This window comes from Theropithecus gelada, chromosome 5, assembly GCF_003255815.1.
Source record: "Theropithecus gelada isolate Dixy chromosome 5, Tgel_1.0, whole genome shotgun sequence".
NCBI classification, from domain to species: Eukaryota; Metazoa; Chordata; class Mammalia; order Primates; family Cercopithecidae; genus Theropithecus; species Theropithecus gelada.
The window spans coordinates 49,286,398-49,301,832 of record NC_037672.1 but is presented as its reverse complement, the minus strand read 5'-3'; the positions used below and the strand labels follow the sequence as shown (position 1 = coordinate 49,301,832).

The following is a 15,435-nucleotide window of genomic DNA, read 5'->3' as shown; positions in this document are numbered from 1 at the left end:
TCTATTCTGGGGGATACTGACTGGTTGCCCGCCTGCACCCACCTGTAGAAGGTGGCTGGAGACCTTGGCCTTCAGCTCCCAATCATTTAGGGCTCTCCAAGGCCCACAGTCTGGACCAGCTGAGATATTTGAACAGCCAAGGTGGTGGCCACCTCCGTTGTTCTCAAGACACTCTCTCCTAGAGAGAAATTAGAACTGTTGACTGTTGAACATGGACAGGGTGGACAGAAGCCCTGGCTGGAAGGACACTCCCATGAGGAGGAGTGGATCAAGGCCCCCCTTAAGGAAGACAAACAGCCCTGCCATACTGAGGAACCACCTCTGCCCATTGACTTGGACTCTCCAAAGTCTACAGGCTGGAATGGCTGAGTTGTCTAAACAACCAAGGTGGCGATCTGCCTTTCCCCCAGGGCACTCTGTCCCAGAGATAAATCAGTGATCTATTTATAGAATATATGCAGGCAGACATGACTGGAGACCCCAGCTAGGAGGTCCCACCCACTGAGAAGGAATGGACCAAGGTCCTGCTTACTGAAGCACTCCAGCCACAGTTTGGCAAAGCAGCTGTACTGCACTGTTGGAACTCTTCCTTTTCCAGACCATTCGGACTCTCCAAAACCCAGAAGCTGGAATGGCTGACTGAACTAAACAGTAGATATGGTGATCTGACCCCTCCCTTCCTCCATCTCCTCTCAGGCAGGCTGCACCCTGTTGCTGGCGGATGTTCTGGATTCCAAGCCAGTGGGTCTTATCCTGTGACATGCTATGGAATTTGGGCCTGAAGACTGGCACTCCTTGGGTCCCTGGATTGAGCCCCCTTCCTAGGGGTATCTCCTAGGAAGTACCTCCTGTCTTGCTTGAGCTGCAGACACCATTGCCAGGGTTCCTGGGGCTGGAGTATGTAAAGCTCCTAGATCTCTGCATGTGCCTGAGCATCTGGTCTCCTGAGACTTTGCCCAGCTTAGTGTGTCAGACTCTAGTGGTGTGGGCCCACGAAGGGACCTCCTGATCCATGGTTTGCAAAGCTCTGTGGTAGATGTGTGGTTTCCCAGGATCACACAATCACTCACTGCTTCCCTTGGCTGGGGTTGGAGATCCCTTGACTCTGTTGCTCCTGGATGGGTTGTTGCTCTTGGGTGTGCCATTTTCCCACTCTGCTTTTCTTCATTCTGGGTCTGGGATCTGTTCTAGCCCCTTTTCTTTCCATTTGGGCTATTTTTTAATATAACATTTTCTCTCAGATTTTTAATTTCCAAAGGTACCTTGTTGACTCTCAAATATATATCTCCAATTCAGACATCTTTCTCTTAAGCTCCATTTTTTACATATGTTAATTGCCAACTTAAATTTTCCACTTTGATTTTAATAGGTTTTAGAAACATAACATATTCAAAGGGGAACTGTTGATTTACCTCTCATTACTCTCTGTTATCAGTTTCTGTAAAATGGGATCTTCATTGACTCAGTGATCAGGGGACTGGAAGTTTCTATGTGGCTGAAGAACAGATGTAACAGAATGAATCTTGAAAAAAAGACTGTGTAGAATGTTAGATAATAGATTTCAAGATTTCTCATATAGAGTACAGGGGATGTCAGGGACCTGTTATTGGCTGTGGGTTTCAGGGAGGTATAAACATTGGGATTAAGAAAAATGAGATTGAGTTGTTACTAAGGTCGATAAGTCAACTGTTATCACCAAGGATGATGGTAGGACTTGGGACAGAGAGAAAGATTTTGAACCAGGTTTCAATTTATAAAATGAATTTAGTCATCTGGCCAGGAGGTAGTCAGTGATAGTGATGAGAAGGATCAGAGGGTAGGACAGTTAAATGGCAAGGGATTCAGAAGAGATGATTTTATTCCATATTGGAGAATTAATGGTTTGACATTGTTTTTAAGGAGCTAAGCAATAATAACTGGTTGTAACAGGACTTGATATGTGAAAAAATAAATCTCCAGTTGAATGGACTACAGGAAGTGCAAGGTCCTCTACAGAAAGCTAGAATTTAATAAAAGCTAAGATTCTTCTATAAAGAAGTTGAGTGCATATATATTTAGGATAGTTAGCTCTTCTTGTTGAATTAATCCCTTTACCATTATGCAATGGCCTTTTTTGTCTCTTTTGATCTTTGATGGTTTAAAGTCTGTTTTATCAGAGACTAGGATTGCAACCCCTGCTTTTTTTTGTTCTCCATTTGCTTGGTAGATCTTCCTCCATCCCTTTATTTTGAGCCTATGTGTGTCTCTGCATGTGAGATGGGTCTCCTGAATACAGCAAACTGATGGGTCTTGACTCTTTATCCAATTTGCCAGTCTGTGTCTTTCAATTGGACCATTTAACCCATTTACATTTAAGGTTAATATTGTTATGTGTGAACTTGATCCTGTCATTATGATGTTATCTGGTTATTTTGCTCATTAGTTGATGCAGTTTCTTCCTAGCATTGATGGTCTCTACAATTTGGCATGTTTTTGCAGTGACTGGCACCAGTTGTTCCTTTCCATGTTTAGTGCTTCCTCCAGGGTCTCTTGTAGGGCAGGCCTGGTGGTGACAAAATCTCTCAGCATTTGCTTGTCTGTAAAGGATTTTATTTCTCCTTCACTTGTGAAGCTTAGTTTGGTTGGATGTGAAATTCTGGGTTGAAAATTCTTTTCTTCAAGAATGTGGAATATTGGCCCCCACTCTCTTCTGGCTTATAGAGTTTCTGCCGAGAGATCAGCTGGGTTGATCTCTGATGGGCTTCCCTTTGTGGGTAACCCGACCTTTCTCTCTGGCTGCCCTTAACAGTTTTTCCCTCATTTCAACTTTGGTGAATCTGACAATTATGTGTCTTGGAGTTGCTCTTCTTGAGGAGTATCTTTGTGGCGTTCTCTGTATTTCCTGAATTTGAATGTTGGCTTGCCTTGCTAGGTTAGGGAAGTTCTCCTGGATAATATTCTGCAGAGTGTTTTTCAACTTGGTTCCATTCTCCCCGTCACTTTCAGGTACACCAATCAGGCATAGATTTGGTATTTTCACATAGTCCCATATTTCTTGGAGGCTTTGTTTGTTTCTTTTTACTCTTTTTTCTCTAAACTTCTCTTCTCACTTCATTTCATTCATTTGATCTTCAATCACTGATACCCTTTCTTCCGGTTGATCGAATCGGCTACTGAAGCTTGTGCATTTGTCACGTAGTTCTTGTGCCATGGTTTTCAGTAATATATATTGCAGCTAATAAATACCTAGAAATTTTAACATCCTTCTAAAGGAAACTCATGTCTCCTTTACAATTGTCTAGTCTACAGTTGTAATAGAATTGCTGTTTTCTTAATGCTTTCGAAATATTTTGCATGGCAATTTCCTGGAAATATCTGTATATTTTATAGGACATATTGGAAAAATAATCAGTGGATATCTATAAAATCTTCCTTTTTGCTAGTTAAATGTACGTTCATGTAATAAAGAAGAAGAAGAAAATTATAAGTAAGTTCAGAGTTAATAAACTATGAAGTTTGAGATTTATATTGGAAGAGTACCATTTTCCTACCTGAAATATTCTACAGGCTGCAATCATTTGCTTTAGAACTAAAACAGTATTTTACAGAAGTTTTAAAATGCTCAATTACAAGCAACTTATTTATTTTGGCCAATTCAGATAGGTAAAATGATTTTTCATCTCAAAGCAGAGTAAATTTTTGTCTTAAACATAAAATTAGAACTTTTACTCTGTAGAAGACAGCCTACATTACATTATTTGTGTGCAAACTGTGTTTGACCCTTCTAAGAGGATCACATTCACACTTTGTTTTCATACAGATATTTATTTGGCATATGATTTTACTTATAGTAGTATAGGCCAATTCTCACACTTTTTTTGTCGAAGTTGAAGATAATATTAAAAAGAGAGAGTAAATTGGTATAGGAAGAAAAATGTTAAATCTGTTCAATTTCTAAAAATATCTGCAACTTTTCTCCATGAATATACTTTTCAGTAGCTACCTTATCACCTTTTTGCCTATTTATTTTTTAAAAAAATACATCATGTCAGTTTGGGAAGAATTTGAATTGCTGTGCAGTGTTCAAAGTGTCTATTGTCAAACCAGTTCTTTTTGTTCTTGTCATGGCAGAATTTTGTAATAATAGGATATTGTTTCAATTAAATGTGTGAAATAGAGAAAGAAACTGCAACATAGCACACAAGGTTCTGGTTGAATCTTCACGGATTCAGTAAGAAGAGATGTCAACTAATTTAGAGTTAAACATTGCTGCTTTTATACAAGAAAAAAATCCAGATATTTGAGCTTTCACTGTCTAGTCCCCGCTACTGCTTTTTTTTTCTTTAGAAATAGTCACAAGTACTCTTTAAAAAATTCCGAAGTATTCCTATTCAAAGAATAGATCTTTGAAATGTTTATTCACTAAACTAGTATAAAGTGCATAAACTATTCTGAGAGGATCTATGTTCTAACATGAAATTATTTTAAAAATTAACCCCTTTTTATGCTCCATGTGGATGACTCAGCGTACCTGTTCCTTAGGCAAGCACCCTACATTTACCTTTCTCCCACATACTTCTGGAAGACACACAGCTGTCAGATTTTTCCAGTGATAGTATTATCAGTTTAAATGTGCTTTGTGTTTCTGGATGACTATACAAGTTTTCCAAATGAAATGTGAATTCACATGTTATTGGAAAGTAAGGCTAAGAAAAGGACCTTGTGTTAGAATGAAGAATCCCTTTGAATTTGACTTATTTCACACTGTGAGCAAATGTCACATTCAAACATAAATCTCTGAGGAAATCTCTGGAGACAGTACTGAAAATTTCACTTCTTGGTCTGTGATTTATTCTTCTCATTTTAAGTCACTTTGTCAAAAATATATTGAAGAAAACAGAATGTAAATGTGTCTGAATTATTAAAAATGTTTCAGACACTAGCTAAATGTAAATTACAATTCACATTCAAGGATTTCTGTATAATCATTTAACTATCTGCATGGAATTTTCTCCTTCCACTTATACCTTTCTATACTCTATCATAACTAATACCCTCTGTGATCTTGACGATATCCTCTTTCAACTTGATTACCTATGTTTAAAATAAAAACGATACTTTCCTATAGGCTAAATAATTGTGGTGGGTGAAATGGAAGTTAATATTATAATGTATTTGGAACTCTCAAAACAAAGTGCTAAGTAAGCACTAGACACTGGAAAATAATAAGCCAGATAGTTCCTGTACCTGACCACAATTTGATTATTATAGACCTAGGTAAATTATCAATGGTCCTTAATATATAAAGTCAATGACTTTATATATTTTATATATATTTTATTGTCACTCTATTAGGATCATTAGTCACTAAAGTAAGCAACAACAACAACAAAACTCCTTAGAAATTGAAAGGCTAGAGATTTGTTCTGAATTCTGCATTTAAAAATATGTCATAGTGCATATTCTATTGGAACTCACTTAACACTATTCCAAAGTAACTGCAAAGATTGTATTTAACCTAAGGTTTAGAAATTTATATCAATTTACATCTTTTTATATATTAATTATCCCTAAACACCCTTAAATATAAAGTTTGTATAAAAACAGGTAAATCAACTTCTGATATAGTATAAGCTACATCACGGAGACTAATATTGAAACTTCAAAGTATGCAAAAAGTACTAGAAATTATATTAAAATAGGCATAATTAATAAAATTTTATAAAACAAAATGTAAAATTGAAACCTATTTGAGAATTTTAATGTACAATAAAATTTTATTATAATTATTATGAAATGATGGGTGTTGTGGCTCATGCCTGTGACCTCAGCACTTTGAGATGCAGAGGTACAGTGATAGTACAGTCCCTCAAGTGAGGAACACTTGAGCCCAGAAGTTCAAGATCAGCCTGGGCAACAAAGTGAGAACCTAGTCTCTACAAAAAAATTAAAAGTTAGCCAAGCTTGGTGGCATGCCCCTGTAGTTCCAACTACTCAGGGAGCAGAGACGGGGAATCACGTGAGTCAGGGAGATTGAGACAGCAGTGAGCCATGGTTGCACAATTACACTTCAGCTTGGGTGACAGAGAAAGACTCTATCTCTCTCCATATATATTATTATGAAAATAAAAATATGCATATTATTTTCTTATCTGGAAATTTGTTTTAATGTATATATTGCCAGTTATTAAGCTCCTAGTGTTTTTGGAAGATTGCTGGGAAACTGAGAGCTGTGGATTCTGCAGCAATTATTACTAGCTTGGGCCAGGGGAAAGTTACTTAACCTGAGTTTCATTTCCCTCAAAGAGTTTTTTTTTATCACAACTAAATAAAATAATGTCTATGAGCCACTTAGTACAGTCCTTAGTACTAATAAATGTTAATTGCTAGTGTTTCTAATATTTCAATTATTATAAACTGGAGAGAAACACAACAGAGCACAATTGTCTCTAATTCAGAATAATATTTGCTAATTGTCATGAATTTGGTGTATATCCAGCACCTCCTTTCCAACAATTAGAGTCATTGTTTTGGTTCACTTTTTTAGTCAGAGTGATTATGAAGGGTTAGATAAGATGAACTGAGAAAAATATGCCTCACGATAAAAGGATAAAGAGTTCTGAAAACCCTATTTCATGCCTGCAAGGGTAAGCATAGAACATATTAGGAAATGTTCTGTTAACTAAGAGGCTGCTGAAACATTTATAATACAGAATTAAATTGTGGATGATATCTCAATTAATATTTCCTGGGCAGATAATTTTATATATATATATATAAAATTAGATATATATATATATAAATTATATATATAAGCATATAACATATCATATATAAGCATATATATGCTTATTAAGCATATATATGCTTATGTATTAATTATATATATAATTAATACATATAAGCATATAACATATCATATATAAGCATAGAACATATTAGGAAATGTTCTGTTAACTAAGAGGCTGCTGAAACATTTGTAATGCAGAATTAAATTGTGGATGATATCTCAATTAATATTTCCTGGGAAGATAATTTTATATTATATATATACACACACACACACACACACACACAGATATATATATGTAGATATAATTATAAATATATAATTATATTTATATACACACATGCACAAATATGCACATTTATCACATGCACACATGTGTATTCATTACATACACATGGTTGTAATATATATGTGTGTGTATGTAATAAATGTACCTATTTGTGCATGTAAAATATAAGTATATACACATATTAACATGTAGAATATAAATATATACACATATATATGCACACGTGCATATGTGTATATATTTATATACATATATATATAAACAATGCCTTCACCTTCATTGTAATGATACCCCACTGAAATAGTAACTGATATCTCTGCTAAGTAAAGATGCTTATTGGTGTCAAAGATATTATCTATGCTTAAGTAAAGATACTAAATGGTATCAAAAATACTAATCTCTTTTGGTCGTAATACTGCTAACTTTTCTTACTACCTAGTAGTTTTGAACATGTTCAACATTTTTTCTCCTTGAACTGAGGGTAACATAAATGAGACAATGAAATAAAGGAGAAATCTGATTTTTACAATATCTATAATGCCTTTTGTTATTTGCCCTCCTTTTGAAATGCTGCACAATTTCCACTGGCAATAGTAGGAATCCTGTTTGTAGATGAAAACAATGTTATAAATCTCTTTACTTGGATATATGCTCACAGTGCAACTAATGTGTATGCAAAATGCATTGTCAGAATTAAATTAAAAACCCACTTGTGAATAGTAGCATCTAAAACAGTAAGGATATATGATGATTTAACAATTCTGAATAGCTCTGCAGAACTGTAAATCCTACTGTGACCAATAAACTCCCCAAGGCAGAAGGTTGTACTTTTTTCTTTATTTTAACCTCCTAAACTAAAGTTGTTGAAGCTTCTCAGGCAAAGGAATTAAATTTTATGTAAAACTATTCTTCTGATCAGCAATTTACTACGTTTCATCAATTTTATAACCTTCATGGCTTAAAATAAATGAATTTAATATGCTAATCATCATTATAGTACTATTTATTGAATATATATGTATGTGTGTATATACACCCACATATATGTCCTGATGTACTCTCTCTATATATATAACCACCATAAAACAAATGTTTGAAGTGAAAAAAGCATAATATGTCAGACATAGCTCCAAACTTGAAACCAGGACACCTAACCTCCTACTCTACATCTTGTAACCTTTGGTTGTGTAATTTGGGTGAAAATACTTAAAATGTTTGCACTATAATTTATGAAGCATGACGAGGTTTGCATAAACCATCTCTAAAATTCCTTTCAGCTATGAGTTTACAAAAACAACATGATTGCCTCTTTTTATGATCTTCTTATGGCATCTTATTTCCACTATGACTTTATTCAATGCTTAACCCATTTCAAATATTTGGCCACTAAATAATTTGTTAAAGAGCACAGTGGCTTGGCTTTGATGGTTTTTTCTGTGTTTAGGAAGGATTGGTTTGATGAATAGATGGATGAATGGCTAGATGCATGAATATGTGAACATAAAGAGAAAAAGTGAGGGGAAAAATTTGGGGGATAGAGAAAGAGAGAGGATGAACCAAAGAATCATCCCTGCTGTGACAAAGAAAATAAAATATTCATTCCATGTAGCACCTTTGCTAACTTTCAATGAAGTTTATTCCTTTTATGATTACCTACCATATATAATTTATATGTTAGTTAAAATTAAGTGAGAAAAGAGAGTAGAAAGTTAGAACTTTGTGACTAAAAAAAATGAAGATCAGCCATCTTTGATTTTATTTGGGACTATGACATTCAATGAAACATTTGTGCAGAAATGTTTTATAAAGTTTTGCTAGATGATATGCTATTGATTGTGCAATAGGAATGTAGATGTGTTCATGCTGGTTTCAATATTTAGAGTCTTTTATTTTAAATACAACTTGATAGGTTTGTTATAGAATATATATATCTTCCGATAATTCTATTTGCTGTGGAAAATTTCTTCAAGATATATCAAAATTTTTCTCAATATTTTCAGAGGAAATTATGTGCAAAATGAACACATTTTTTCTCTACTATCCCTCAGGTAAATAATGTTTATTCTACTTGTCTTTTAAATTTATAAGACACAAAATTTTCAGTATTCAAACTAAAATACAAGTTTTTAACACGATTATTGATCACCTTGTGTATGATTACTACCTTGCTAAGTTGGGTCTTCTGGAATCGTGATAATGACTGTGACAATAAATTAACATGCAAGCACATTTTTAAGTCTACTTTTGTTTTAATTTAGGTTTAGGTGTAACTTAATATTTTATCTATACATCTGAATTTAGGTATTTTATTTTACAAGATTATACCTAATTTAATGTTTAAAAAAGGTTTAATCAGTGATTCTCGAGTGTCTAAAATATTCAGGCTCTTTTATACACAATGTAAGTATAAAAATAGTTTCTATGGCCTAGGAAATTGTATTTTGCTAATGTGATAAGGACTACCTCCATGGTAGAGGAAACACCAAAAATAAAACCACAAAGGAGAAAAATCTTCGAATGTTTGGAGACTTGTTGAGTTGCTTAGGTTAGTGAACTTTTAAATATTTTATTTAGAAGGCATATTTGTGAATGTATTTTTGGGTGAAATGATTTTATGGTCTGAAGTACTGACTTATTTCAAGTTCAAAAAATCTACATATACACACACACACACACACACACCCCAAGCATATATCTATTAGGTTTAAAGAAAAAAATTGGATTGTCATTTTAAAAATTGGCAAGTAAGTATATGTATTTTGAGAATATTTAAATACCTTTCTATAACATAATTATGTTTTTTTTTTAACAGAAGTACTATAGCTTGTCAGTTAGCGGTTTTATAACTTTGAATTGTATAATAATTTATGAATTTTCAAAGGGCATACCTGCATTAATACTTTTACATATGACACCTCACAATGATAATTTAAGACATTAGCATTGCTTTAATATTACTATACATTGTAATTAAGTTGACAACTATATTTTTGTAGAACTTTGCCTAAAGTTGGTATTTTTTTCATATATATGACAGTTGGTCCATTAGTCCATGAAAATTGTTTTCAGTAGCATTACATATATAGTACAAACTCATTAACATTAGTATTTTTCTAAGATATAAGAAGACATGTAAACATGATATAATTTTCATTTAAAATATATATATTTTGGCCACTTGCATGTCAGTATGTTTGCATAAGGATTACATAAAGCCTTTATTTCTCCCCCATAAAAGCAACAGAATATCAACCTTTAGTGATGGAAATGACTAGTTAAAAATTGCTATGATAGGAATATTTAGGAGGCGTTCCTTTCCTGCTTTATTGATTGGTTATTCTTCCCTTCAGTTTGGCCAATAAGAAGTGCATATAGAGTATTGATGAAATGCCATGTGTGGGGTGTGTGTGTGTATATCAATGGTATAATAATTATGTTATCGTGACAGGTCTAATCTGCTTTTCCCATGAAGGTAATAAAATAAAACTGACTGTAAAATCATGCTAATAAAAATACCTGGGAAGGATCTAGATGCTTTGAGATCATGTTAACTACATAATTATGAATGTTACATTTGAGCAACTATATAGTTAAAAAAGTAGATCTAGTACATACAGTATTGGGTTATCTAGACTGGTAATATTTGTGTATTAATACAAAGAATAAAGAGATGACTTTGCTTTGACTATTAGAAGTGGGTGAAATTAGAAAGGAATTTCTGTTCCAGGATCCTTCCTGTGGAACTATATCACATTGTTTTCAGAATGCTTGTGTTGAAGACAAAATACTGCATGCACTCCGTTAGTACAAAGTCAGTGTAAGATGAGATTTTTATAGCTGAAGAAAAAATGTAAATAAATAACTGGGATTTGAAATGTTGGATAAGATTTTCTGTTCTTTGATTACACTGTTTGCAATAAGATGAACTGTTTCTTCTGTGTACTTCCTTGCTGTTTGCAGAAAGATGAACTGTTTCTTTTATCCATTTTTTCAGTATATCTTAATTCTGCAAAGGATTGACTAATGTGCTATCGATTCCACAGGTTTCTGCTGTTTATTAAGCCAAGTTGAATATTTAAGGCAATATTAAGTGTTCTGCCATGTAATAGTAAAATGCTTCCACCAAAAATGTATTACCAATACAGCGGAAGTCAATAACATCACCTGCTATAAAACAAGGTTGATTAGAAGCTCTTTTTTAAAGACTCATTTAGAATCCATGACAAGTTGAAACATCTTTGTATAAATACACATTACTACTTTGTGAGTAGACATTTACATTATCTGATTTAAAATGAATTGGTTATTTCAGCTTCAATTATAAAAAATTTGTATCATACTTTCTAACAAACTATTAAGGAAATTTGTGTATCTAAACCTGATAGTATTAAATTTCATTGTAATTATTAATCTAGATAAACATAAGGATTATCGCATATTAAAATAATTCTTATGAAAGTTGCTTAAATTAGCAAGATAGGTCAAACATTTATTGTCTAAATGTTTTCACAAGAGCTTAGATTAAAAAGTATTATCTGGTTCAGAAAAGACAGGTTAAGTAAAAATTAAAGTATATAATATATACAATTATATTAATAAATTTATATTTTATATTTAATAAATTAAATTTCATTATACAATAAAAATATATTAATAAAATTATGTTGATAAAATATTAATATTCTGGTTAGTAAACATCCAATAACATATTAAGGAAGTACTCAATTTATATGTCAATTTGGAAAATTCTGGCCAGCCGCAGTGGCTCACACCTGTAACCCCACACTTTGGGAGGCCGAGGGGGCTGGGGATCACGAGGTCATGAGATCGAGACCATCCTGGCTAACACGGTGAAACTCCGTCTCTACTAAAAATACAAAAAATTAGCCGGGCGTGGTGGCGGGTGCCTGTAGTCCCAGCTACTCGGGAGGCTGAGGCAGGAGAATGGCGTGAACCCGGGAGGCGGAGCTTGCAGTGAGCTAAGATGGCGCCACTGCACTCCAGCCTGGGCCACAGAGTAAGACTGTCTCAAAAAAAAAAAAAAAAAAAAAAAAAAAAAAAAAAAAAAAAAAAAATTCTTCATTATTTTCTCTCATGCCATGGACAGGTATTCAAAATATATAGGAAACAAGGCAATGGTTTGAGGAGACTGATACAATCCATGCCAATAGGAAAGAGCAGCGATGGCCAGGCACCGTGGCTCACTCCTTTAATCCCAGTACTTTTGGAGGCTGAGGCGGGTGGATCACCTGAGGTCAGGAACGCGAGACCAGCGTGGCCAAAATGGTGAAATCCCATCTCTACTAAAAATACAAAAAGAAATTAGCCGAGTGTGGTGGTGTGCACCTATAATACCAGCTACTCAGGAAGCTGAGGCAGGAGAAAGGCTTGAACCCAGGAGGCGGAGGTTTGCAGTAAGCTGAGATCGCGCCATTGCACTGTAGCCTAGGTGACAGAGCAAGACTCCATCTCAAAATAAACCAAGCAACCAACCAGACAAAAAGAGCAGTGAAAAGATAAAGCCAGCTTCACACTGGCTTTATAATACACACTGTGTATATAATAATACACACTGTATATTATCATTTAATACACACAATGTGAGGTTTAGACCAATGTGTTTAATACATACAATGTGAGGTTAGACAAATGTGAGGTTTAGAATTTGAGCATGTTGGTCAAGGTCGCATACTTAACAAGTGACAGAGTCAGTATTTAAAATCAGTTTGCCCTTAGAATCAATGTGTTTACCAAATATGCCATTACCAACCAAATACTCAATAAAATTTAGCACAGTGTTTATCATCATCATAGTTACACATGGATAAAAAATGCTATAATTAGGACTTACATTAGGACTTACATTAGTTCCTTGAGAAATATTTCTCCATTCCCTCTGCACAGAGATTTGAATGTCTTTACATTTTCTATAAATATTATTGACTTTACTACTATAAAAGATAATGATACCCGTGTTCAAAAAAAAAGGAGGGCGGGGGGAAGAAAGGAAGGAAATGAAAAATAAATTAAGATCACCAGAATGGTTTGATTCCTATATGTTCTATGAATTGACCTCAGGAAGTTTTCTGAGCTTATTTCCTTTTATTCAGAAAAGAAATCTTCCAGCTATGAATTCCTTAAAGGTTTCATGATATAAGACATCCAATGTATTGGATACTTTGTCATGTAGAAGCTTTTGATACTTATTACATTTTCTTCCCCATGATCTCCCTGCAATAACACTTTGAGGTACTCTTTATCATTCCATTTCGAAGAAGTAATTATATTCCTTCTCAGCTATTATACTGACTCCAGTATAATGTGTTTCATTAATAAGTAAAGTGCATGCTTTAAGTGAATGTATATGTTTTTTAAATACATAAGTCTCCATGTCATATTTCCAGAGGGCATGACAGAATATTTATGTTATTATTTAATGGCAAAACTCACTTCTTTCTAGGAGCAATTTTTGATGAATCTGCCAAAAAGGATGATGAGGTGTTTCGCACAGCAGTTGGTGACCTTAACCAGAATGAGGAGATCTTACAGACTGAGAAAATCACATTTTCAGTGACGTTTGTTGATGGCAACAACCCTTTTCAAGCAGTTCAAGAAGGTAAGGTCATCAGTATTTATTTTGGTTTTTTTAGTTCAGTTCAAATGGCAATGAAATTATCTTTGATGAAACTTATTAAACACGGATATCATTTTTGTATCTTTGCTGACAGTAGGGCATTATTTTCCTTGGAGATCACTGTGTTGTAGATGTCAATCTTATATTCCAGTTTTGAAAGTGTAGAATGTGGGAAGTTATTATATTAATTGAAATATAATATGAAAATGAACAAATATTTACATGTAAAAACTTTGCAACATTTTTATGCCTTCAGTGTAAATGAAACTTGTTTTTTAAGTAGTATTTTGTAACAGAATGTTTATTTTGGACTTCTCTGAGATAACTGCCACCTTGGATATTGTTACAACTTGGGATGACATATCAGGTGTACTCATGACAAATGAACTGCTGCAAGAAAAACCTTTGGACACTACATACAAATCAAAGATTTTGCATTAGGACTCTAACATACTGACCTATGCTATAAATTTTTACTCTCTATGAGGCACCAAATATTAAAGCACTTTTCTCCTTTTCCTCTGTAAACCTGAGTAAATTAAAATTTTTCGTTGGTACAAAGTAATACAAATACCAATTATTGTTAATATATTGGAATCATCACTCCTATTAATGAAGATTTTGATTGAAAGATCCCAGACAAATGGAATTTTCTGTTTGATTCTATTAATCTAATTAAACATTTAGCCTCTTGATCCAGAAAGCACTCATTTTACATGAGACTATTTGTTGCTAATTGGGAAGGTCTGAACGTTTGTGTCCCCTCCTACCCCACTGCATAGGTTGAAACCAAATTCCCATTCTGGTGGTATTAAGAGGTGGGGCCTTCAGAAGATGATTAGGTCATGAGGGCTCTGTCCTCGTGGATAGGATTAGTGCCCTTATAAAACAGGCCCAAGGGAGCTTGCCTGCCCCTTCTGCCATTCGAGGACTCAGCAAGAAGGCACCATCTCTGAAGTAGAAGAAGAGCTCTCACAAGACACCTAATCTGCTGGGCCTTTGATCTTGGATTTGCTGGTCTCCAGAACTGTGAGCAATAAATTTCTGTTATTTATAAATTACTTAACCTGAGGTATTTTGATATAGCAGCCTAAACTAAGAAACTAGTCTACCTTATTTTTTATTGTGATAATGTATTTAAACAGAAGATAATGAATGCAAAATTAATTTAGTCAAATAAAACATTTGCCTCATTAAAAATTTAAATAGGATTTGGCAGAAGAAAAGGCAGATACCATATTAACTGTAACAAAGTTGAGCAGAATTTTTTTTTTTCGTAATTCAAACATTGAAAGAGTAAGGAAAATAAGTGTCTGAAAACGTGTACTTTTCATTTACTGTTTTATCTGCTTGATGTGCAGGTAACCTTTAATGAAATATATTTTCAATCAATAGCACTGGCTACTTTTGAAACTTATTTGTGTTAGTTAGAAAATAGGCCGGGCGCGGTGGCTCAAGCCTGTAATCCCAGCACTTTGGGAGGCCGAGACGGGCGGATCACGAGGTCAGGAGATCGAGACCATCCTGGCTAACACAGTGAAACCCCGTCTCTACTAAAAAATACAAAAAAAATAGCCGGGCGAGGTGGCGGGCGCCTGTAGTCCCAGCTATAGGGAGGCTGAGGCAGGAGAATGGCCTAAACCTGGGAGGCGGAGCTTGCAGTGAGCTGAGATCCGGCCACTGCACTCCAGCCTGGGCGACAGTGCGAGACTCCCTCTCAAAAAAAAAAAAAAAAAAAAAAAA

The 15,435-nt window shown here is 34.4% G+C and overlaps 1 protein-coding gene across 2 annotated transcripts in view; it reads left to right on the top strand.

Moving 5' to 3' along the window:
* The window catches only part of GRID2 (glutamate ionotropic receptor delta type subunit 2), a 1,538,331-nt gene that overhangs the window by 268,447 nt on the left and 1,254,449 nt on the right, over positions 1–15,435 (top strand). For both annotated transcript variants that reach the window (XM_025385476.1, XM_025385475.1), the window contains exon 2: positions 13,519–13,674. In XM_025385476.1, coding sequence (XP_025241261.1) covers positions 13,519–13,674 — 156 coding nt within the window. The remainder of the gene's footprint in view (positions 1–13,518; positions 13,675–15,435) is intronic.